This window comes from Bos mutus, chromosome 10 (genome assembly GCF_027580195.1).
Source record: "Bos mutus isolate GX-2022 chromosome 10, NWIPB_WYAK_1.1, whole genome shotgun sequence".
In the NCBI taxonomy this organism is placed as follows: domain Eukaryota; kingdom Metazoa; phylum Chordata; class Mammalia; order Artiodactyla; family Bovidae; genus Bos; species Bos mutus.
In genome coordinates this window covers 31,631,835-31,658,481 of record NC_091626.1, presented here as the reverse complement: position 1 = coordinate 31,658,481, position 26,647 = coordinate 31,631,835, and the positions used below count along the sequence as shown (strand labels likewise).

At 43.4% G+C, this 26,647-nt stretch overlaps 1 protein-coding gene across 2 annotated transcripts in view; it reads left to right on the top strand.

Moving 5' to 3' along the window:
• The first annotated feature begins 8,642 nt into the window (after positions 1–8,642).
• The window catches only part of FNTB (farnesyltransferase, CAAX box, subunit beta), an 80,492-nt gene continuing 62,487 nt past the window's right edge, over positions 8,643–26,647 (top strand). The window contains exon 1 of one of the 2 annotated variants that reach the window (XR_011465611.1): positions 8,643–8,877. Coding sequence is in view for 1 of the 2 variants with exons in the window: in XM_005909765.2 (XP_005909827.1) it covers positions 8,734–8,877 (144 nt within the window). In the remaining variant the exon portion in view is untranslated. The remainder of the gene's footprint in view (positions 8,878–26,647) is intronic. The other variant, XM_005909765.2, reaches the window with a different exon arrangement.

The following is a 26,647-nucleotide window of genomic DNA, read 5'->3' as shown; positions in this document are numbered from 1 at the left end:
TTTTCCAGCTGAGCTACCAGGAAAGCCCAGTCATAAATTAACAAGCTTCAGAAAGGCTGTTTGGAAGGAGTGGTAATATTTAATACACATTTGAAAGAAGTCACAACGTTCATCCAGAAAATAATTTTGACTCTATTTTACCATTATCTAGTGGAGTAAAACATGAAGATCTCTTTGTTAATTGAGATTTTTAACTTTCTATGGAGGGCCTAGAAAGTTAAAAAAAATCTCAGTTTTAACAGCCTAGGGAGGGCTGCCCCAGGCATCAACCGCCTGCTTGCAGAGAGGGCAAGAGAGGAAACAGGGTGAGTAGAAGGTGGTAAAGGGCCAGGCCTGGATGTGGTGGATGTTGTTTTTGCCCACGTTCTATTGGCCAGAACTCAATCAGAAGGCTCTGCCTGCATGCATTTGGGGACTGCTGGGCTGTCACTTCACAGCTGCAATGCCCGCTGTGGAAGGGAAGCAGGACTCTAGTGAATAGCCAGCATTTCTGTCACATAAAAAGAAGGCTGGGGTGGCTCCCAACCCTGTCTGTGTATCAGCATCACGTGTGGAGCTTTAAAAATGCACGTGTCTGGGACCCAGCCCCAGAGATTCTGATTGGGTAGGTCTGCACAGATGCCCAGGAATATCTGTATTTTTAAAGGCACAGATGATGTTGACGGTCTCTTGTTAACTCTGGAGCGTATGTGTCTGGCATTGCCTCTCAACAGTTTTTAAAACCATTTCTCTGATTTCTCAGTGTGAACAATGCTAATTGGCTTCAATTCTGTATGTGCTGGTAAAGTAGTTTTCGCCATAATAAATCCCAAGTAGGACTAAAAGTCAATACTTTTGTACAGGCTTTCAGTAGTAGAGTCTATGTAATGATTAGTAATATATAATGTTGTTAATTTTGCCTCAATATTTGACACAATGGTGCAAGTATGTATGATTGCTGATATATTGATTTCTGAGAAGCTCACAGTTGTTCTCAATGCCACAAAAATCATTGTTCAGAAAGCTATTCTTTTTGGAGTGATTTGAAAAACTTCTTTCGCCTCAGTGCTCCCCTTCCAAAATTTCAGAGAGTAGTAGGTGCAAGCATCTGCTAGGGTAGTGTTGTTGCTGCAGATGGAAAATCTAGGATGGGGCAGAGGCCAGGCAGAGGTTAGAAGGAACTAGGGGGAGGGTGGAGGGCTGATATGGGAAGGTGAATGTAATAAGCACCATCGAAGAAAGCAAGTGGCAGCCTGCTCTAAATCGAATGAGCCTCTCCTCCCGTCCTCTCTTCCTTGTTTTATTGAAATATAATTGGCATATAACATTATATTAGTTTTAGGTGCACAGCAAAACAATTAAATATTTGTACATGCTGTACGTATGCGTGTGTGCTAAGTCGCTTCAGTCGTGTCCAACTCTTTGTGACCCTATGGACTGTAGCCTGCCGGGTTCCTCTGTCCATGGGATTCTCGACTCAAGGATTGAACCCATGTCTCTTGTGTCTCCTGCATTGGCAGGTGTATTCTTTACCATGGTGCTACCAAGGGAGCTCGTAGACATAAGTTGCTGTGCTTAGTCGCTCAGTCATGTCTGACTCTTTGCAACCTCATGGACTGTAGCCCGCCAGGCTTCTCTGTCCATGGGGATTCTCCAGGAAAGAATACTGGAGTGGGTTGCCATGCCCTCCTCTAGAAGATCTTCCCAACCCAGGAATTGAACCTGGGTCTCCCACACGGCAGGCAGATTCTTTACTGTCTGAGTCATCAGGGGAGCCATGTGCTACAGGAAGTAAGAATAAAAACTAGAATTTCACAATTTCCACATTCTAATGTAACTATTTAAAATATTTACCAGAGAATACTCTATTGAAAATATAACTAAACACTAATGTTATATATTAAAAGGCCATCTTCATAGATTAGAACGAATTATTCCTTTGCTATTTTATTTCACTGAATTCTGCATGTGTTACGTCCTATTTTATGTATATATCTATGTATTTTGTTTATATTTGTGTGTATTTACACAGGTTCTGTATTTATTAGCTAGTGAGCTCTTGAAGGATAAGACTAGTATAATGTTATGTTCACTGTCATCATTCTTTACAGTACATTACACAAATAAGCAGGCAAATGTTTATTACAATGACTGGAAATCATTTGAGTCATTGAACTTACCCAGTGCCTATTATGTTCTAGAGCATAAGCGATAAACAATATAAAAATCCCTGTCCTGAGAGCTTACAGTTTAGTGGGAGGAAGACAAACAGTGAACAAATGCATAGTTTGTCAGCTGGCGATATGTGCTCTGGCGAAAAAGAAACCAGGAGAGTGGGACAGAGCATTAAAATCTGAGTAAAGAGCAGGAGTGACAGGGCAGGCTGCGTCTGCATCTGGGGGTGGAGCGTCGTGTGGGAGGCTGGCCCTGGGGTGCACACACAACAGCAGGAGGCCAGTGTGGTGGACAGAGTGAGCAGTCAGGCAAGTGCGAGAAAAGGCCAAGTTGTGGGGCCTTCTAGGCTAGGATAAGCACCTCGAGGTTGACTCTGAGAGAATCAGAAGTCTTCAGATGTTTACACTGAAGAAGTTCAGTCTGGCTTTTGAGTTTGTATTAAGCTGTTGGAGGACAAGAGTGGAAACAGGGAGCACAGTTAAGAGATGAGAGTAAGAATCCAAGTGGCAGATGGTGGTGGCTCGGCCCAGGACCTCAGCTGTGGGATTTTGTAAGCAGGGGTTAAATTCTGGATGTATTTTCACTAAGAGTTATGGGGAATGAGAGAAAGAGAGGCATCAAGGATGGCTGTAAGAGATTTGTAGGAAAGTGGGAGGATGGAGTTACTTATGGTAATTGAAGGGAGAAGGCTGAGGGCACGGGTTTGGAAGAGAAACCAGCAGTTCTGTTGTGAACACATTTACCGTGCTAAGATGTATGTTAGATATCTAAGGGGAAATGCAAATAGGATGTTAGATACAAACACGTGTTCAGGAGAGAGATCCAGGTTGGAGATATAAATGAGGGTGTTTTCAATCTACTGGCAGTATTTGCAACACTGAACCTGACGGAGCTCACAGGTGAGTGTAGGGACTCCAAATACAGCATGAGGGAGATGAGGAAATAGAAAAGGCTGGTGCTAGACACTGCAAGAAGAAGGTATTTCAAGAAGGGAATGATCAACCCTGTCACATGCTGCTAGGAGGTCAGGTAGGAAGGCAGGATAAAAGCTGAGACTGGCCCTTGGATTTAGCAATTAAAAGTTTAACGGGGACTTGACAAGAGCCAGTGGGGAAGCCAGATTGGAATGGGTTCAGGAGACAGTAGGAGGAGAGGAACTGGAGCCATTGGTAGAGAGGGAAGGAAGAATGGGGAGGTAGCTGAAGGAGGAGTGGAATCAAGAGGCTTAAAAGTGTCTTTTTCCCTCCAGTGAATGGAGAAGTAGCCTGTTTGTGGGTAATGGACATGATCAAGTACAGGAACAATTAAATGTCTTAGGAGAGGTAAGGGAGGATGGGCATGAGGGGAGAGGGAGGGTTTGGCCCTAGGTAAGAGCTGGGTAAGAGCCGGAGAAGGCTCTTATTGATATTTCTCCCAGCAATCTTGATTCCAGCTTGTGCTTCTTCAGCCCAGCGTTTCTTATGATGTACTCTGCATATAAGTTAAATAAGCAGGCTCTTGAGAGTCCCTTGGACTGCAAGGAGATTCAACCAGTCCATCCTAGAGGAGATCAGTCCTGGGTGTTCTTTGGAAGGACTGATGCTAAAGCTGAAACTCCAATACTTTGGCCACCTCATGAGAAGAGTTGACTCATTGGGAAAGACCCTGATGCTGGGAGGGATTGGTGGCGGGAGGAGAAGGGGACGACAGAGGATGAGATGGCTGTATGGCATCACCGACTCGATGGACATGAGTTTGAGTGAACTCCGGGAGTTGGTGATGGACAGGGAGGCCTGGAGTGCTGCAATTCATGGGGTCGCAAAGAGTCGGACACGACTGAGCGACTGAACTGAGCTGAAGAGCTGGGTAACCCTTTCATCCGAGGAGGGCCAGGGACAGGGAAGGCAGAACAGGAGACTGCAGATGCTGGTAGAGAAGTCATTGTGGGGAAGAAAATTAATTACCTAGCAGGATAATAGATGAGTTCTTTCCAAAATATGTATTACAACATAGATTTGCAAGATATTAAAAGAAACAATTCATGCTGACATATGGGCTTCTGTGAGTAATGTAGTGAGAGCAGTTTTAAAGCTTTCTCTGGAAGCTACTCTGGGAAAAGGCAACTGTGGGGAGCCGGCGGGAGGCACTCCGCCCGTGGCAAAGGTCATGAGGAAGGAGGCTCGACATACGAAAAGGCGGGATCGAGCCTCAGGAGTCCCCCTGGAAATCCTCGAGCATCTACCCCCATAACCAGAGCCTGCCTACTTTACTACTTTGTGCTCTCACCTACACCTCTGACTTTACGGGGGGCTGTCCCCCACCACCTCTTTTGGAGAAGGAGTTAACTTAGAGCTCCAGTTAATAATAAAAACTCCTGGGCATGACAAGAGTGTTTTAACCTACAAACTCCTCTGAAGTTTCTCTAGGCTGCCTCACAGGCTTGTCCGGCCACATGTGATTGCTCACAGCCTCCCAACCGTGAGAGGCACGAGATGCTTTAAACCTTCTAAAAACAGGTTCTTTAGAGAAGTTAGAAAATTATTAGTATAAGTATAGTGGGCTGATTAGAAATTGTATTGGTGAAGGATTTTTCATTTGTTGAGCCAATGTTTGTTGCTAAGTCTCCACATCCCCTGCCCTTACACACATTAATGAATATATAGAAGAAATAAGTATTAACCTTTGATATAAATCACGTTAGACCTTAGGCTAAGTAAATTCTTTCCTTAACCAAAACCCACTACACCCTCACCCTGTAGGAATGTAACTTTATTTGGGTGGCGTCTGTTTTGAGAATAATCACCCCTGGAGAAATAAGTGTCCTGGTTGACTGACTGCTGTCACAAGGAGAGGGTCATAAATTGTCAGCAGGCCCCCTGGCCAGAAGATGATGTAACACCCCTAAGACCTCTGTATACATTTGTATGAAGCACCTGACTTTGATAAAAGTCAGGACTGCTGACCCTGCATGACTTTTGCAAAACATCTCAGTGTATAAAAGTAGACCATGGAAAATAAAGAATTGGGATCAGTTTCTCGAAATACTGGTCTCCCCATGTCGCTCTCTCTCTCAAACTCTGGCTGAGTCTCCATCTGGAGCGTGGAACCCACCATGCTTACTAACTATGCCTGGGCTTCTAAGATCTGACCGGGGAGGCCTCAGTGTCTCCTCTCCGGGAGAACAGAAGGACGTCTGCGGCCTACGTAAGTGGTGCAAGCTTCTTGTCTTGAAGTTTTATTGGTCTCCCGCGTAAACCAAGCTACTCAGCCTCTTTTCTCCACTGAATTTTCCTACTGAGCTATCCTCAGTCTATTACTCTTTATATCTCTAATTAATATCTAATTGAAGCTATTGTTTCCTGATCCTCGCCGACGCTGTCCCCGCTTCGAACTCCCTGGATCAGCCGGGGCTGGACCCCGGCAGGCAACCGCACCCCACTCCAGTACTGTTGCCTGGAAAATCCCATGAACGGAGGCGCCTGGTAGGCTGCAGTCCATGGGGTCGCTGCAAGTCGGACATGACTGAGCGGCTTTACTTTCACTTTTCACTTTCATGCATTGGAGAAGGAAATGGCAACCCACTCCAGTGTGTTCTTGCCTGAAGAATCCCAGGGACAGGGAGCCTGGTGGGCTGCCGCTTATGGGGTTGCACAGAGTCGGACATGACTGAAGCGACTTAGCAGCAGCAGCAGCAGCAGCAGCTGGAAGCTACTCTAGGAGCAGAAGCGCCCTCTAGTGGTTCATTTAGACCACTAATCTTTTTTCTTGCTCTAGATAGAAACATGAATACAAAATAGCACTATCCACATCTTATTTTTAAAAGAAACAATTACAATTCACAGTTTAATTTAGAAGAATGTCATACACTTGAGTTAAATAAACCCAAACCATCTGTAGTCCAAGTTGGAGTTGCTATTATCATTGCTAAGACTTTCTCCTGTAAATATATCATTTTCTGCCATACTGCCGATATTTATGTACCTTCTGCTTCTTGAACAAATCGTTTTTATTAAACTCAGAGGAAAGATGACTTGTAGGCCACCGCTGATCCAAGGCTGAAAAGTCTTCTCAATGCTACGTAGAGTATAAACTCCTCGTATTTTCCATTCTTTGTGTCACTTGATTTTGTTGCCACTGGGTTTCCTCTACCTGGGATTGTCCTCCCACCGTCATCATTTCCTCATGATCTTCCAGACTACCTTCAGTCTCCCCTGCCATGCTGCTGCTGCTAAGTCGCTTCAGTCGTGTCCAACTCTGTGCGACCCCACAGATGGCAGCCCACCAGGCTCCCCTGTCCCTGGGATTTCTCCAGGCAAGAACACTGGAGTGGGTTGCCATTTCCTTCTCCAATGCATGAAAGTGAAAAGTGAAAGTGAAGTTGCTCAGTCGTGTCCGACTCTTAGCGACCCCATGGACTGCAGCCTACCAGGCTCCTCCATCCATGGGATTTTCCAGGCAAGAATACTGGAGTGGGGTGCCATCGCCTTCTCCATCCCCTGCCATGCAGTCTCACCCTATCCTGTGCTTTTTTCTCCCTCATGCCATTTCCCCCAACTGCAATAAGAAGTCAGTTCTGTAATGATTGTTTAATGTCTGTTTCTTCTGGTAAATATTGAGACCCATAAGGGCTGAGCACGTGTGTGGCTTATTCACCACTGTCTCCTCAGCACTTAGTTCACTGAGCAGCACATAAAGAGACTATCCTTCAGGAGGCTCTTGCTTCCTCCCTATTAACCTCTTTCAGATCCCACTGTGCAGGAGACTGCATTCAGAAATAGATTTCTATTTCTTGAATACAATTTGCAATTGCTTTAGGTGCACTTGCAACAGATGTTATAATTTGTTACAGAATTGTTCCAGTAACTCGTCCAGTAGCTCAATTTAAATTTTTAGGTAGTAAAACAACTCTTTACAAAGATGGTGGAGTTCTTAGATTTGACCCAGACCTTAACAGATCTTTTTTTCCAAAACAGAAATAAAAGGCAATAAGATGCCAATACAGAGGGAAGAACAGGGACCATTTCATGTTGTACAGCTATATCCATGACTCTAACCCACACAGTCCTACTTATTCCCAGATTTAGAAATATTCTGGCACCTCCAGGACTTCACCCAACAACAGCACCTCTAAAATGGACATGGTGATAGTGTTTACCTACCTTGGGCCTCTGGGCCTCCCGGCCTCATCTTTAGACACTGAGAACAGGGGGATGGCTGGTTGTGAAATATCATACCACGGTTTCCTGGGTCCTAGACATGTGACTTGGAATTGAGTGGGAACAGAGTAAAATCCTCTGAGCCGGAAATGGATCTTGTGTCCAAGTCTATCTGGAAAGTCTGTTATCATCTTGTCATCTCAAACCTCCAAGCCCCCACCCCGACTCTAAATAATTTAACCTCTTGGTATTATAATTTTGGAGTAGTCTTTTTGTTGTGGGTCCCTGAAAGAGGGTCTCTTCTATCGCTTGCCCAAAGGTAGCAGGGTTTTCCTAAAATCACAACTTGAACATTTAATGGAGATGTATATGATGATTGACCCCACTTAAGAGGAATTTCTTTTATTTGGAACACCTTCAGATTAAATATCAGATTGAATACAAACACACATGAGCATATTTATTGCATGTTCTCTCAAACGTGCTGTTCCTTTCTCTTGTGAGGCTCTTCTTGGATGTTGTTCACGTGCGATGGCTCCTTGTCATCCTTCAAGTCTCATTCTACATGTCACTTACTCGGAGAGGCTTGGGGCGACCAGCCAGTCTAATCAGTCCCCTCCTCCTTTACTTTCACAGATCCTGTTATTTTCCTTCATACAATTTATCACAAGTCTTCATGTATTTATTGTGTTCATTCACTTAATTCTGTCAATTCTACCAGACTGTAGGATTCCCATGGGCAAGGACCTGATTTGTTTTGCTCACTTTTGTATTCCTGCGACCTAGCACGGGTGCCCTGACATATAGTAGGTACTTCATTTGAAATTTCTAAATAAATGAGTGAATATTTCTTGGTTGTTTGACTTATACTTGTTCCTTCTACTGCGTTTTAGTTTCTGCTACCGCACTGTAACCCCAATGAGATAGAGAAAATTATAGTGCCCCTTTCTTCCATCACTGCATGCGGAGATGGTGATGCCTTTGTGGAGAAGCTACTCGCTGGCTTCTCCCGGGCGGCTGTCATGTACCCGAAGGTGAACAATAATTCTATTCGTAATAGCATGATTAAGACAGTCAGGAGAGCTGTCAGAAATGCTTTAAGAGTTACACTCATTGGGCTCTTGGGCACCCGCAACTGCAAACTACTGACATAACAATTAAGTGAGAATGAGCAGAATGTTGAAAAGAGGGGTGTGTGTGAAATGAAATTCGGACGTACACATTCTTCCCTGCCGCTTGGAAACTGAGCCTCTTGCAGCAAACCCTTTGCCCAGAGGGGGGCGGCAGCATCCCACTCCCTGAAGATGTGTAGGTGGCAGGAGCAATTCGCGTTCAGAATCTTTTGACTCTACCCGCTCACCGTAGCGCCCTAGCCCGCTCGAGTTTCAATGCGCGTTGTGGTTTCGAAGCTGAGCCCTATACACCGCCTGCTGCTTTCCGGATCATGGCTTCTCCGAGTTCCTTCACCTACTGTTGCCCTCCATCTTCCTCCCCTATCTGGTCAGAACCGCTGTACAGTCTGAGGCCAGAGCACGCGCGGGAGCGGTTGCAGGACGACTCGGTGGAAACAGTCACGTCCATAGAACAGGTGAGGTGGCTTGACTGGGCGAGGCGCCCGCGCGCGGGCTTCTGGGAGCGGGAGTCCGGTCCTCAGGGCTGCTGGGGCGCGGAACTCACCTGGGAACTACAGCTCCCACGGTGCACCGCGGCGCTTCCCCTTTGGGGAGCTCCGGGCGCCCAGGCTTGGGTTGGGGGAGTGGAGGTTTTTTGGCCCAGGTTGGGGAGGGGTCGATGTCAAAGCTGGAGCGAGAGAACAGTACCTAAGCCTTGGGGAGCAGAGAGAATCTTGTTCTGTACCTGGAGGACTGAAGCAGCCCAAGCGGATTTACAGCCCACTCCTTTCTGCCTGACATTGGGAGGTTCTCTGATGGAGAGTTCACTTTCTACAGCCTGATGGTAGTTGTGGGACAAAGAAGGGGAAGAGAATTGGCAAGAATGTGGTCATGCCGTTCTGTTGTAGGAAGGGGGATCCTTTGTAGGGCCTGATAGTGGGCTTTTGCCTAACACTCGGAAATGAATTGTCTAAGGAGACACATGTGCTGACAGAGCAAGAGACTTTACTGAGAAAACGGTGCCTGGGTGAAGAGCAGCAGGGTAAAGGAACTCAGGGGAACTGGTCTGCCACGTGTGGCTCACAGTTTCAGGTTTTATGGTATTGGGATTAGTTTCTAGGTTGTCTCTGGCCAATCATGTTGCTTGCTTCATAGCCTAACTCAGGGTCCTTTTTTGGCATGCATCTCTCAGCCAAGATGGATTCCAGGGAGACTCTGGGAGGTTGGTCTTATCTATCGGTGAGCCTCTCCTGAATTCTCCTGGTTAGTTTTTGTCTGAAGCACCACGTTCCTTATGGGGACCTCTTGTTGGCCAAGTTGGGTTATTTTGGTCAACACTTACCTAACTCCCCCGGAGACACTTCATACTCAACATACTTCTTGGGAATTGGGGCAGAGGTTTCTTTCTTCTGTAGCTATTTCCTATTGGGAGTGGGCACCTTCTTTGCTGCTGCTGCTGCTAAGTCGCTTCAATCGTGTCCGACTTTGTGCGACCCCGTAGACGGCAGCCCACCAGGCTCCCCCGTCCCTGGGATTCTCCAGGCAGGAACACTGGAGTGGGTTGCCATTTCCTTCTAGAGTAGAAATCTCTCTCTGCCTGATCTAAATCTAGGTATTCTGTGTCTAAAACTGACTTCCACCCTTATAGTAACAATTTGGCCTGAAACTGTTGGACTCTGTCAGAGATAAACCTTGTAAGCAGATGAAACAGGGGCTAAACAGGAGGCCTAACAGGATGTTCATTGCAGGGCAGGGGGGAGAGGGGGGAAAGAAAGGCAACATTTGGGGTGAGGGCTGCCGAGTGTGTGACTTTCTTCTGATTGGTGGGTGGTGAGGTATGGTGTGCCAGGAATCTTGGGCTCAGCCTGAAGTTACCATCCTCCACTTTGGTGTGTTGGGGAGGGGGGGCAGTTTGTCAAAAGAACTCAAAGATACAGTTATGCATGCTCCTAGAGTAGGAACCAGGACTCTGCCCCAAGGCTGTCCCACCACTTGGCTGTTCCTCCCCTATTTCTGTATCCTCTCCCTTCCCTGATTAGCAACTGTTTGAATCTGCCCTTTGGAACTCAGTGAAGGTCTTGGAGGCTGAATGAAACCTATATAACCTACAAACAGGAAACACAGAAAGGATTTGTACTGGGGAGCCTCACAGATTCCTGCTCAGTTTCAGTCCCTTCTTTGATACTTCTTAGTCTTTCAGGGAATGGGACAACAATAGCACTGGCAAATTCCTGTTAAAATGGGGCATAGTCTTGTCTCAATTTACGGACCAGACACTGAATTGGAAATGTTTCTGAGTTCCAGGTACTGGATCTGAGTCTCTTATTATTAAGATCTCAATCCTTTGTTCCACCATTTTGGTGTAACAGACTTAATTAGAAGTAATTAGAGGAATGAAACCTGGACTAGACAAAATAAATCTCATTCCCTGAGGTATTAAGAAGAATAAGCTTGAAACCCTTTCTGAACCTCGCACCTTTGGGAGACTTGAAACCAGTTGTCTAATTGTACCTAAGTAAGTTTTAACTTCTGATGTAGCATTAATGTAACAGGAGCTATCGGCCACTACACATATATTTCTTCTTTTTGTTAATATCTGATCTAAAGCACTTTCATTTTTTTAGTTACAAGAGGATACCTTGAAACCATAAGGTTGCACCTACCAGTCACCAGCGGACATTGTTTTGAGAAATGCCAGTGACATCCCATGTCTGACACAGCTCAGAAAACTCAAGTTCTCAGCAGTACATGGCCTTGTCTGAAATCACATCCATAATGCCTCCTAGTATTAATAACCTTAAATGTCTCAACCACAGCGACTCCATTTTGACTTTCAGTTTCATTTTTCTCCTTAATTGGCCAAAGTAGGTGTCACTGATAATTTTAGTGTTATCTAGGTATGAGATGATATAAGAATTTGGGCTCATAAAATCTCTTGAAACTATAACTATCTGAAGGCCTGTTCTGTCAGTTTTTCCAGCGCACAGAGCATCTCATCCTTGATCTCCACACTGAACTCCTTTCGGGATGTGTTGAAGGTCAGTGGCCGAAGTGCCCAGTGACCGCATTGTTGCAGAGGCAGATGGCAAGTGCCAACTTTCAGTTGGCAGGGCCCCTTCAGGGTCATAAATTCGATCATAGTTTGGGGGGCATTTCATGACCATTTTGTCCCACAGTGCTTGGAATGCTCGTTTCCAGGTCTGGTGAAGGTTTCACTGATGGGCCACTTAGTGTGCTATTACTGGCCTAGGCCTTATTAACAGTGGCCAGAAGTCTCTAGGCCACCTTAGTCTCTTATGGTCCAGGACAATATTCCTTCTTGTTGCTTCTTCCTATATCTAGAGTTATGCTTTTATAATCATTGATCTCACATGGAACTACGTATCATCATTTTATCAGGGGCTCAGTCACACATTTGTAAATGCAAGAAACAACAGTTTTGTAAAACAGGCAATATAAAAAAAAAAATAGTACAGCTGGCAGTATTAGTAAGGTCACAAATTAAAATTTAAGTCAAGAGCTTCTATTAGGTGCAGCCCGGTATATCCCAGGTCATCTGATTTAATCTGCTTTGTATCAGTCTTTATCTTCAAGGGAAATTATATATTGGCATTGTCCCTAAAGCACCCAGCCGGATTTCCTAGTAGTACTAGTCTGGTTGTCCCTAGTGGTTTGGTGATGCGTTGTGTGCATGCTCAGTCATGTCCAGCTCTTTGCGACCCTATGGACTGTGTAGCCTGCCAGGCTCTTCTGTCCATGGAATTTTCCAAGCAAGAATATTGGAGTGGGTTACCATTTCCTATTCCAGGGGATCTTCCTGACCCAGGGATCGAACCTACGTCTCCCATGTTTCCTTCATTGGCAGGCAGATTTTATTATCACTGCACCACCTCGGAAACCTTTAATTGTTACCAAAATAAGGGAGCCTTTACGTTTAAATGACCATATGCTAACCTTCTGGTTGCAGATCATGGAACATCTTACCATCATCCAAAGATAGATTACTGAGTTAAGCTTCAGAAACAAAGTGTGCCTTTTTAATAATTCAATTAAACTTTGCAGCAATGTAACATTGTAACAGCAAGGAATTATGTGATAAATGGATCTTAGTGAATATAGGCCTCAATAAACAGACTTTAGTGTCTATTGGAACGTCTTTTTCTCTAAAATCACACTCATTTTTTAATCAAATATAGCCAAATCAAAATTAATTTGTCCTCAAATTAAATCTGATTCATTGATAAAAGTCCTCCCGAGGCCAGGAAGGCCACACCGAGGGCTTTTATCACAGATTTTGCCTTGTAGATTTAAGTGAATTCCTCCCTTTTTGAGGTCCACAGAATACCTTGAGATTCCTGTACCTGTTAGGAGGTGGCCTTCCTAATTTATCTGATGAAGTTGCTAGGAACCTAAGAGTTTCCAATCTCCAGAGAGCTCAGGTAGAGAGAAAAGAGAAATATTTTAATTCTGCTTATAAAGGTATAATTTACGAATTTGCTGTAAGTCATAATTAGTTTGAAGGGGTTTCTTATTTTTTAATTAATTTATTTTTGGTTGTGCTAGGTCTTATTTGCTGTGGCTTGTGGTCTCTAGAGCACAGGATCAGTAGTTGCGGCACATGGGCTTTAGTTGCTCCATGGCATGTAGAATCCTCTCGGACAAGGGACTGAGCCTGTGTCCCCTGCATTGGCAGGCGGATTCGTATCCACTGTACCACCAGAGAAGTCTGAGAGTGTTTCTTTACATCTGGAAAACACAGATTAAAAACTAATAATGTTTCAGACAGAAACCATAAAAATTATAACCACATTAATTAGTTTACTCAAATCTATGTAACTAATCCTTTTTGTTAACTTTTAATGAAGCCATCAGATTTTTTTAATTAGGATTTTTTTCTCTTACCCAGTTCCCCTGTATAATCTGAGATTTATCAGAGTACAATAATTGTCTATAAATGAGAGAAAGACTTAAAAAGTCATGGTTAAACATTTGATCACAATGTAATTGATGAGAGAAACTTAGTTATTGCTGTGATACACATTTTAAAATAACAGCTTAAATTATAACATGATATCAGGATGTTGTGCTAAGTCACTTCAGTCATGTCTGACTCTTTGACCCCATGGACTGTAGCCCGCCAGACTCTTCTGCCCGTGGGGTTTTCCAGGTAAGAATACTGGAATAGGTTGCCATGCCCTCCTCCAGGGGATCTTCCATACCCAGGGATTGAACGCACGTCTCTTACATTGGCAGGCGAGTTCTTTACCACTAGCAACACCTGGGAAGCCCGATATCAGGACATACCCAAATTTAAAAGAATTATACAATTTTTAGAATGTCTATATTAATAATATTTATACATACATATACATATACATATATTCTAAGTAGGTTTATCACTCATGTGATGATGCTGTCCGTGTAATCTAATATATCAAATACTACTAGTTAAATACTTCTCTCCAAGATGCCTCAGAGACCCTCTAAAATGTCCCAAAGTTAGCTGGAGGTCAAAAGAACTTTAATCAAAATTTGGTATGTGGGAAGTTTGTCAAAAATTTCAAAACACTTGGTCAAGTAAGAGCATAGGTCACTGGCAGATAATACTTATTCCCTAACCAAAGTTGCAAGAGATCTCAACAGCAAGGCACAGAAACTCACACAACCTGTTATCAAAACAACATTCAAAGGAAATTTTGTTTTCTTAATGGAGAGTGAAAAGCAAATCTAGTCTTGCACCAGCTTGCCTTTAACAACAAAATTCAATTAACTTCAGTCTAACCGTAGCCAATCCTGACCATCCTCAGGATGGTCTGTATCCCCATGGTCTGTATCCCCCATGTTAATCTGTTCCCCATGCTCTTCTCCGTACAGAAACAACCAGCTCTAAGACAGACTCACTTTCTTTTCCCCTGCTGCTGCTAAGTCGCTTCAGTCGTGTCCGACTCTGTGCGACCCCGTAGGCGGCAGCCCACCAGGCTCCCCGGTCCCTGGGATTCTCCAGGCAAGAACACTGGAGTGGGTTGCCATTTCCTTCTCCAATGCATGAAAGTGAAAAGTGAAAGTGAAGTCTCTCAGTCGTGTCCAACTCTTTGGTGACCTCATGGACTGCAGCCTACCAGGCTTCTCCATCCATGGGATTTTCCAGGCCAGAGTACTGGAATGGGGTGCCATTGCCTTCTATGTCTTTTCCCCTAATAAAATGCAATTCCATTCCTCATACCTTGTTCATTGAAAACACACATCCTATTTTCCTACTATATACTGAAATTCTTCCCTAATTACATATTTAAATTATAGAGTTCTCAACTCTTAAAAACGTTAATTTCTAGTGAAAACTGAGAAAGTAACCAATTATGATGTCTTCTAAATTAATATTCTGTAGATTGGTGAACATAAATGCCTGTGATAGTTTCTAAAAACATTTGCTTTTTTAAAATATCTATTTAAAAAATTTATGTATTTATTATTTATTTGACTTCTATCAAACCTAGGTACAATAAGGGTATTATACTTTAATAACTCTAAAGACTTGTCTGTGTTAATTAAATCAACAAACAAGGTTTAATACCAGATACTAATTTCATACTGAATATTTCCCAGTACTTGTAAATCTGAAATTAATTCTGACCAGTAATTTTCTGTATTTTTGAGAACTTACATAAGCATTTAATTTTGTTTAAGCCAATTAAGTAGAGCTCATTGACAAATTAATTTTGATAATACCATTTGATAATTTGGATGGTATTTGATAACACCATCCAAAGGTAAGGACATATGTATAATGTACACTGACATTTAGACAGATACAACCAGAGAACTCATAGATTCATTTTTTAAACTTAATCATGAATCAGCTATTACAACATAAAATTCAGTAGCTTCTTTCCTCTTTTTTTTCCCCCCCTAAGTCTCAAGAATTAGTGATCATCTAGATAAGATAAATAATCCTGAGAGCCATGGTCTCAAGGTACAGGGTGAGAAAAGCAAGTTCTCCTAGAAGAATTTGTTCCCACAAAGTCAGAATTCTGAAAAGATGTTTCATCAAGCTTTCTTTTTTTCTAACCATATATACAAAAATAACCAGTTCTGGAATTTTAAGAGTTTCACCAAACCAGTTTTTCTGGAGCCTGAAGAATATTGTGGCTGCAGCTGCTAAGTCGCTTCAGCCGTGTCCGACTCTGTGCGACCCCATGGACTGCAGCCTACCAGGCTCCTCCATCCATGGGATTTTCCGGGCAACAGTACTGGAGTGGGTGCCATTTCCTTCTCCCATATTGTGGCTACACAGGACTATAATAAAGTATCATCTTAATCTCTTAATAAAATATCATCTTCTTCATAGGCTCATAGGTAAAATCCTTCTAGTCAGACAGCATTCATCTAAGAGGGCTCTGCAGTGGACAGAACCGGACTTTCCCATGTCACAAAGCAGAATGGCCATCATAAATCACAACCCAGGACACAGAGTAGAGCACACATATAGGCACCGTTTTGTAATCAGACACTTCCTTCATCACAAGATTGCAGTCGCTCAGAAAACCTCCTACAGAGACACAAAACCTCAGTACTGACAAACAGGAAATGGGAATATCTCAGGTTGCCAAAGATTTCAAAGGGAGGAAAGGAGGACAGATTGAAAGAAGAGAGGAAGAAGGCGGGACAAAAAGGGGTGGCCTTATGGACGTCTCCTGACACCTACAGATGCCCAGGCATTAGAGGGATTTTTCCTGGGCTTATAGGAAGGAAGGATGGGAACTTGGCCCTATCAGAAACCAGGTAAGATCATTGGAGTTCTCTGCCCACCAGAGGTGATCAGGCTCCGTCCCTCAGCTCAGGCTGAGGCCCTTCAATCAGACTTCTGTGTCCAGTACCAGGACAGAAGAAAGGAGGGTAGGATAGGAGGGATTGAAAAGAGAGAGGGAAGGGAAAAAAGGTCAACAAAGTCTCTTGTTTGTTATCTGGTCGGGGCACTCTGGCCAGTCATCTCTATCAGGGGGAGGCCGGGGACAAAAGGGCTCTGGTAGCAGCTGTTGGGTCTGGTCTGTGGGTGAGTGAGCTGGTCCCTGAGTTCCCCAAGTGGTTAGGCGGTCAGTCGTAGCAAAGGGGTCCCACCAGAATTGCCTGTTGTTACAGGAAGGGGGATCCCTTCCAGGGCCTGAGAGTGGACTCTTGTCTACCACCAAGAAATGAATAGTTGGAGGAGGCACATCTGCTAACAAAGCAAGAAGCGTTACTGGGAAGAGGCCTCTGGGTGGAGAGTAGCAGGGTCAGGGAGCCTAGAAGAGCCTCACTGCCATGTGGCGACCGGTCTCAGGTTTTATGGTCATGGGATTCGTTTCCAGGTTGTCTGGCTAATCATCTCGCTTGCCGCATAGTCTGATTCAGGGTCCTTCCTGGTGGCACGTGCATCTCTCAGCCAAGATGGATTCCAGGGAGAAGGACTCTGGGAGATTGGTCATCTCCTTCCTCTTTTGGCCCCTTCTGAATTCTCCCAGTTAGTTTTTGGTCGAAGCACCATGGGACCTCCTTTTGTGAGACAGCTTGGGCAAGTGGGCTTGGCCAAGGCGGGTGGTTTCGGTCAACAGTTACCTAAACAGTTCCAGGTTCTGTTTAATTTCTGAGCTGCAGTGCCAGATTTGAGGCCTGCATCATGGGTGGGCATTTTAGTAGTTTTTCTATCATATGAGCACCAGCAATGTGTTGGACAAAATGTTGAATGCTGGAAATACAAAGAAATAAAATAGTCACTGATCTTGAGCACTGCAGAACCCGGCTAGGGTAGACAGACTGGAAAATAATACAGTTTGGGAAGTAAGACTGTAATAAGACTATGCATTTTGAACTTCTTGCCATTCACTGCAGCCTCGAAGTAGATAGAACCTGTCACTTTGAAATGTATCTGGGGAATGAGTAGTGAACTATGGTTTTGTTTTTCTTCTCATCCTCCAATTGGAATTGTTCCCAAGTAAGTTATTGTGGAAATGCTTACCCATCTGTCACTAGAAATGATCAGAACGATTCTTTTTAGCACCAACAAATAAGCATTAGACTGCTTACTAAAAATAAGATCTCTTAGTAACATTAGTCTCCAGGCTTAACCTTTGATTTTCATACCTGAGGTTGGAAGCCTCAATTTTGGTAAAATTAGTAATGATAAGTATTATATTGTATTGACTATAAGTATTGACTATAATAACAAAACAAGGGTTTGAATACACACTTATACATTCAGTAGGAGAGGGAATATTTTAACTGGAGATCTAAGCTTCGTGGGTTTTAGGGTAGAAAGGGAACTTACCTTTTGAATCTAGCATCCCAGGTTATTTAGCCCACCAGTGTGTCCTTCTACAGAAGTCTTTTGCAAAGGATTGCAGAGAAATCTCCCATCAACAAAAAAGCTCCAGGATCTTGGCAGTATTCCTAAGTAATGGATTGTTGAATTGATCCAGGTCAACCCTTTTTTTATTATCTGACCTAAGACTATAGGATCACCTTTTGTACAGTTAATTGAATTGACCCAGCAGATAAGGCTATGGATAGATAAGATGTTAGTGGAAAAAAGGGCATCAGAATTTGGTCTAATTTACAGAGGAGAACAGAGACGTCCAGGGTTAGAGGGGTAAGTCAAAAAAAGGAACATTATCAGGGACTTTACTGATCTGTTCTTTCCCTTTTGCCTGCACTACGTTTTTTTTTTTTTTTTTTTTCAGTTGAGGCCCTGCTTAGTTTCTATCAGGGAAAACCCAGCACTTACATTCTAAGTGCTTAGGTATAATGAAGGATGCAGAAATGGATGCAACACAGTTCTGGTCTACAGAAGTGTTGGCCAGTGTCTGGACCAGGTGTGGAAACTAGGTTCTGATATGGAACATGGGTACTATTAGGATGTCTTTCAAATCTAGGCCCAACTGTGTGGTGGAGAGTAAAGCATCTTACATTTCTTTTCCATGTTGTTGTTCCAGCTCACATTTTAAGTCTAGGATAAACAGTTCCAGATCATGGGAAGATAACATAGTATCTCATTCTCATAGCTGCCTCAGTAGTTTTAATAATCATTTTAGTATCCATTTATTGGGCATATATTTTCCATACCCAATATATCATTCAATTCTTATGCATTTAATGAATGAGAAGACCGAGTCTTAGAGAAGGACCAGGTTGGTAGGTTAATGATTATATAGTCATAGAAAAAACAACCTTGCTAGGAGTTGTTTACAGAAGATACTACTGTTATTCCTTTGGTTCTGCTTGAAGATTCCATTTATATTTAAGGATTTACTGACAGAGCTCAATTTTGTGCCATTGCCAGTAAAAACAAGTCCTTGTCACCTGCTTCCCATCTGATTATCAGGAGACTATTTGCTTAACAATACTTTGATAATAGAAGTTAAACTTCTAAACAGTGGAAAGAGTCCTTAGCTCTGGGTTTTTCATTGCATTCACTCATTTTTTTATTTACCAACAAATACTTGAGTGCCTTCTTTGTGCCAGGCACTATTCTAGATGCTGGACATAAGGGAGTGAACAAAAGAAGCTGAGTTGATGCCTTTATGAAACTTTTGTTCTAGGCTGGGAAGGCAGTAAATTAAAAAGGAGAGAAAAAAAAGTGTCCGTCCATCCATCTCTATCTAATGTTAGAGAGAAATGCTGTGGAGAAAAAGAAAGCAGCATAAGGGAGATGGAATGTGTCGGATGGATAGGGTAGGAGCAGGGAGGTTTTATATATGGTGGTGATAAAGGAAGCTGCTGCTGATGTGATGTTTCGGCTGAGACCTGAAGTAGGTGAGGGGACAAGCGATGCCTGTATTTGGGGGAAAAGCATTCTGGGCAGAGAAGGCAGCAAGTACAGGGTACCGGAGGCAGGGGTATGCCTGGTGAGTGGAGAGCCACTGAGCAGAGAGGTTAGCAAATGGAATAGGAGCTGAGGTTGGATCTTGTCTTTCAGATATTCTGATTGAGATGGGAAGCCATTTGGCTGAATAGCTTCCATTTACCTCTCCAGAGCCACTCCACCCTTTTCTAACCTGCTCTGTAGGTCCCAGTAGGCAGACCTGCACTGACAGGCAGCCTTGCTTTCTGACTTCTGGTTGCATTTACCCACAGGGAGTATTAGTAGGGGATGAGTGAGAGAGAAGGATGAGATGGGCGTCTGTATTCTCTTCTCAAAGAATTGTCTGGGTGGGGCTGTCTCTAGGTTTAAGATCAATCCCTAATTGTCTCCTCCATGGAGCGCTCTGCCTCCTCCTCCACTCCTTCTCTTCATTCTTCAGGTTTAGAAGGGGGTGAAGGACCCCTATGCTGCTAGCCCCCGTGTCGTGATAGGAACTCTCCTCAGATCACCCACTTTGAATGTGCCATCTGTTTCCTACCAGAGGTCAGACTGATCTGTAACTGGAGGATTTGGCCACAATCTTTTGAGATTTCAGCAGGCCCATTTAGGTCACTGTCGACAGTAGGCTGTGAGGAGGCCAGTGTGGGTGCAGGGAAACCAGTTAGGTGGCTATTGCAGAATTGATGATGGCTTTGCTCAGGGCTGTGGTGGTGGAGGTAATGAGCAGTGCTGAAATTCTGGGTATCTTTTGGAGGTCTCTGTCTTGACAAGCTGTTTTACTTCTCAACGAACCTGATGCTCAGAGGACCTTTTATGACCACAAAGCAAGATGTTGTTGTATTATTAGTGATTGTCTTCCTTTTTGTGTCATCTGCAGCCACCCCATTGCAAATGTTCCATAATTCAGGCTGGTAGGGTAATACCAGTACAGTCTCAGAGGTAGCAGGCTTACCAAAAGCAGTTGTTACTGAAGATACTACTCTCATTTTCCTTTTAGACAGCCCTTGAACAGAGGCAAAAGCATTCTCTGCTTAAAATGGCATGATGTCATTAGACAACATTCAGTCAAGTAACAGTCAATTCTGACGGAAATCTAGAAGAATTATTTGTTGTTGTTCCATTGCTCGGTTGTGTCCTACTCTTCGCAACCCCATGAACTGCAGCACGCCAGGCCTCCCTGTCCATCACCAACTCCCGGAGTCCACCCAAACCCATGTCTGTTGAGTCAGTGATGCCATCCTCTGTCGTCCCCTTCTCCTCCTGCCTTCAATCTTTCCCAACATCAGCGTCTTTTCAAATGAGTCAGCTCTTTGCATCAGGTGGCCAAAATATTGGAGTTTATCTTCAACATCAGTCCTTCCAGTGAATACCCAGGGCCGATTTCCTTTAGGATGGACTGGTTGGAGTCCTTGCAGTCTCCTTGCAGTCTAAGGGACTCTCAAGAGTCTTCTCCAACACCACAGTTCAAAAACATCAATTCTTCTGCACTCAGCTTTCCTTATAGTCGAACTCTCACATCCATACATGACCACTGGAAAAACCATAGCCTTGACTAGACGGACCTTTGTTGACAAAGTAATATCTCTGCTTTTTAATATGCTGTCTAGTTTGGTCATAACTTTCCTTCCAAGGAGTAAGCGTCTTTTAATTTCATGGCTGTAATCACCATCTGCAGTGATTTTGGAGCCCCCCCCCCCAAATAAAGTCAGCCACTGTCAGCCCCAAGAAGTGATGGGACCAGATGCCATGATCTTAGTTTTCTGAATGTTGAGCTTTAAGCCAATTTTTTCACACTCCTCTTTCACTTTCATCAAGAGGCTCTTTAGTTCCTCTTCACTTTCTGCCATAAGGGTGGTGTCATCTGCATATCTGAGGTTATTGAGATTTCTCCCGGCAATCTTGATTCCAGCTTGTGCTTCATCCAGCCCAGTGTTTCTCATGATGTACTCTGCATGTAAGTTAAATAAGCGGGGTGACAATATACAGCTTCCCTGTCCTTCATCATCTCTTGGAGTTCGCGCAAACTCATGTCCATTGAGTCGGTGATGAATTCTTTTCTCTTAGAGGGGAAAAAAAAGAATACTCCTGAAGCAATCATAGAATGACTCACAAGAGCATATAATGAAGTGCTCAATTCTGACTGCATTGTGCGAGGTTTCAGGGAGTGGAAGCTGATCTGTTGTGGGCTGAGGGAGTCAGAACAACTTCATGGAGGATGTGGATGGGGTCGGGCTGTAAAGATGAAGTTTGAGGGACAGCCATGTCAGTTTGAGGAGCCCTTAAGAGGGAAGACTTACAGGTTGGCTGTGGTAGGGAATTAGGTCAACGGATGAGGCGGCTGATCTAATGGTAGATGGGGAAGAGGGGAAGGTAGAATGGGATGAAGAGAGCCAGGCCAAAGAGCTGGCCGCAAGTGACAGGCATTGTACTGCTGCAGATCCTAAAGGAGGGAGCACTGGGAATCCAGGGGCGAATCCTCGACTCCTGCTGATGACATGGTTCAAGTTCTAGTCTCTGAAAGATTATTAAATGGAAGTGGAACAAGTTCCTACATATGGTCAGACTAACTAGTTTTTTATGCTTCTGATAAAAGGAACCAGAGCTTTGCTTGTTAAATGCTTAGTAGGCTAGTTATGTGAATCAATTTTATTTTATTGAAATTCAGCATATATCACATTGCTCAACTATAAGAAAGTGCAAGTATCAAAATCTCCCAGTTTTCCTTTTAAAAAGCTCCCTGAAGTGCTTTTTGGAGTATACTTGTATGCACGTACTTGTAGGAGCTGAAGCTCCAATCCTTTGGCCACCTGATGGGATAAGCCAACTCATTGGAAAAGAGCCTGATGCTGGTTGGGAAAGATTGAGGGCAGGAGGAGAAGGGGATGACAGAGTATGAGATGATTGGATGGCATCGCTGACACAAGAGACATGAATCTGAGGAAACTCCAGAAGATAGTGAAGGACAGGGAAGCCTGGCGTGCTGCTGCCCATGGTGTCGCCAAGAATTGGACCCAACTTAGCAACTGGACAACAAAACAAACCAAAAGCCTACTGACAAGATTTACATTTTAAATTTAGGTATCAAAATAAATAAATAAATAAATTTAGGTATCTATACTATTTAAAATCACATTATTAAAATCACACTAATTTAGAAATATTGTTCTTTCTCCTCCTCATATTCATAAAACATTGTCTTCAAATTCTTAATATCCATCTTTGACCTTAATGTTTTTATTATCATTGGAGCTACATCTTAGATCTATGAATATGTTTTTTTTTTTAATTAATTTTATTTTATTTTTAAACTTTACATAATTGTATTAGTTTTGCCAAATATCAAAATGAATCCGCCACAGGTATACATGTGTTCCCCATCCTGAACCCTCCTCCCTCCTCCCTCCCTATGAATATGTTTTTGCAGGCCACACTTTTAGTTTTTCGAGATATATCCCTTTTGAATATGGAAAAGATAACTGAATATTTTATCACAAGTTACAATTATTATTATTTTACGATGTGTCCAGTTGATGCATATCTTTGATCTTCACAATTTAAACACTTTATTACTTTTTAAAGGGATCTTTGAAAGGGTTTACAGTGGCAGTTTACACATGGAAGTGTGAGCTCATATCCCCAGGCATTTAAATGTGTGTTTGTCTTCTTTCATTGATACCATCAGCTGACCTCTGTAGACAGCGGAAACCAACCTTAACTGAGGTTCTTCTAGGCTGATGTATCAACCCTAATTGGTTCATATTCAAAATAAAGAATTGAAAGAACTCCCCACAGCAAGAGTTACTTTGTAAGTATTTCCTATAAGGTGACTTGTTTTTTCTGAGGGATAATTGTTTTAGGATGAATCCTTTTCTTATATTTAATCTATTAATGGTTCTTTACCACTTCTTCAGTATTTGCGTGAATCTCAGGCAGCAACTCTGCTTTCTGGAATGGGCCTTCTCTGGGAGAGAGGGGGAGATGTAGGGAGCAGGGAAGTGATGATCTATGATATGAAAGTTGGTGCAGCATGAAATTTGCTTTAGATAGAAGCTGTGAAAGAAAAAGTACCAAATGTATGAGTTGTTTTTTTTTAACCACTCAGCTATGAATGGAAATTATTCTGTGCTTCCGATTGAACTTCTAGAAAAATTCCATGAGCTGTCTTTTAAACAGAGCTGTCAAGAATGCAGGCGGATGGCTAGATCTGCATTTGTATTGCCATGGCACCTAAGTCTTGGGGACTTGGGGGCAGTCACTGCATCTCTGACCCCAAGATTCTCATGTAGTCTCTCCTTTGTTGAAAACCACAAACTGATACACATATTAGTTTATATCGTGTACATAGACTATGCACACACACGCGTATATTTAATAGTTCATATTATATAAAGTTACATGTGCCTGTGCTGCTGCTAAGTTGCTTCAGTCATGTCTGACTCTGTGCGACCCCAGAGACGGCAGCCCACCAGGCTCCCCCGTCCCTGATATTCTCCAGGCAAGAAAACTGGAGTGGGTTGCCATTTCCTTCTCCAATGTGGGAAAGTGAAAAGTGAAAGTTGAAGTCACTCAGTCATGTCCGACCCTCAGTGACCACATGGACTGCAGCCTTCCAGGCTCCTCCGTCCATGGGATTTTTCCAGGCAAGAGTACTGGAGTGGGTTGCCATTGCCTTCTCCTGTATATCCATTTAAATATATAGTAGGGAAGGAAAAAATCTTTTCCAGTACCCAGCTTAGATTCTCCAGATGGGGCCCTGTAAATTAGACTGATCAAAAACAAATTAACAAGAGAAAAATAAACAAATTTATTGACATGTGCATTGTGTATGTACACATGGGAACACCCATTGAAAGGGTAATTATATGTCCTTATATGCCACCTTAGGCTAAAACAAAGAAAGGGTTTTAGGCTTTGGGGCTGGGGAGACAACTCATGGGAACGATCCAGGAAAAGTATGGTAAACAAGAGTTGTTTAGTTAGGTTTGCCATTCAGATTTAAGTCAGTGCCTTCGCCATTGATTAGAGTTGTTAGGAGTCCTCCACCCCCTGGTATGGAGAGGGAGACATCTTTACAAAAGGAAACTTAATGCCTTGTTTTTATTTATTTTTATTATTATTTTTAATATAAATTTATTTATTTTAATTGGAGGCTAATTACTTTACAATTGCCTTGTTTTTAGAGCTTTTTCTTCATCTCCTGGTTATCAGTGGCCTTTAGCTTAAAATAATCCATATACCAAAAAGGCCTGTTTTGGGATGGCATATTCTGGGACTCCTCAATATGTGTAATCTGACTTCAGTAAACTTAAAACCATTCTGTCCATAGAAACACTTAGCCTGTGCCCTGTCAGAAGCAGGGGTAAACTTTTGACAAATGAGTAGACTTAACTCCGAACTCTTATGTTCCCTTTTTGCCATATCCTAAGTGACCAATTGCCTCATGACTGGAGAAAGTGAGAGATGTATTGTTAGGACTAAGTTATGTTGTACATTAAAGAGGTTTGGGAGGGCAGACAAGGGTTTCTCTAGGTATCTCTCCATTGCAGAGTTAGGATTGCTGGGTTGTAGGGTCTGTGTCTTTTCAGTGTTATTACCTGCTACTGTGTTGCCCTCCACAGTGGCTCTAGCAATTTAAGCATTAATTAGTGGTGTACTACTGGAGAAGGCAATGGCACCCCACTGCAGTACTCTTGCCTGGAAACTCCCATGGACGGAGGAGCCTGGTAGGCTGCAGTCGATGGGGTCGCTAGAGTCGGACACGACTGAGCAACTTCACTCTCCCTTTTCACTTTCATGCATTGGAGAAGGAAATGGCAACCCACTCCAGTGTTCTTGCCTGGAGAATCCCTGGGACAGAGGAGCCTGGTGGGCTGCCGTCTGTGGGGTTGCACAGAGTCAGACACGACTGAAGCGACTTAGCAGCAGCAGCAGCAGTGGTGTACTACAATTAGTGGGACTTCCCTGCTGGCCCAGACGGTAAAGCGTCTGCCTACAGTGCAGGAGACCCGGGTTCCATCCCTGGATCGGGAAGATCCCCTGGAGAAGGAAATGGCAACCCACTGCAGTCCTCTTGCCTGGAAAATCCCATGGATTTTCTGGAGCCTGGTAGGCTACAGTCCATGGGGTCACAAAGAGATGGACATGACTGAGCAAGTAATTAGCGGAGTTCTATTTTGCCATCACCCTCTCTGAGACTTTATTGTCAGCAGTCTTAATTTGGAAAATATAGTATCTTTTACATACGTTTCAAATATCTTCCCCTAGGCTCTTGTTTGCCTTTAATCTTGCTTATTTTTATGTTCTTCTTTGTCTTTTTCCTTATAGTTTAGGCTTTTAGAAGAAATCTTTGTCTATCCCAAGAACATAAAGATATTCTCCTATATGCTGTTTTAATCACTTGACTCAAGTTTTTCATATTTGAGTTTAATCAACCTGGATTTTACTTATTTACTTTTGGGATGTGAGGTCGGAAGGCAGTTTTTATTAGCAACACTTACTGTCCATGTTTTTTCCTTTAATATTGGATTTTCCCATCTCTGCCTTAAAGCACGTTTTCGTATGTATATGGGCTGTTAGGAATTCTTTAATGAAAAATGCTGCTAAAGGGACTTCCCTGGTGGTCCAGTTGCTAAGACTCTGTACTCCCATGCAGGGATCCCAGGTTCAGTCCCTGGTCAGGGAACTGGATTCCACATGCAGTAGCTAAACACAACTAACACCTGACCCGGCATGGCAAAAAAAAAAAAAAAAGCTACTAGAGGACACTTCCTGAACATTCTAGCACAGTAATGCTGTGTGCCTGACCTTTGAATGATGCGGGTTACTACTGATAACATAGCTGCGGATCTGTGGGCCATTGGGAACTCTTTTCTAGTGATTTCATTTTCTAATGATTTCTTTTCATTTTCATTTATGATTTAAACTTAATTTTCCTTCATTACTTTGGAACACCTGATGTTAAAACAAGGTTTTCTAAACAAGGAATTGGCAGTGAGGGCTGCTGCTGCTGCTGCTAAGTCGCTTTAGTCATATCCGACTCTGTGCGACCCCATAGACGGCAGCCCACCAGGCTCTCCGTCCCTGGGACTCTCCAGGCAAGAACACTGGAGTGGGTTGCCATTTCCTTCTCCAATGCATGAAAGTGAAAAGTGAAAGTGAAGTCGCTCAGTCGTGTCTGACTCCTAGTGACCCCATGGACTGCAGCCTACCAGGCCCCTCCGTCCATGGGATTTTCCAGGCAAGAGTACTGGAGTGGGGTGCCATTGCCTTCTCCGGCAGTGAGGGCAGTGGTCTCAAATCGGGCTGACCATTAGAATCAGCTGGGGAGCTTTGGCCTCCCCATCCCCTCCTCCAGGGTTGTACCCCCAACCAATTAAAACAGAACCCCTGGGGGTGGGACCCAGGCATTGGTA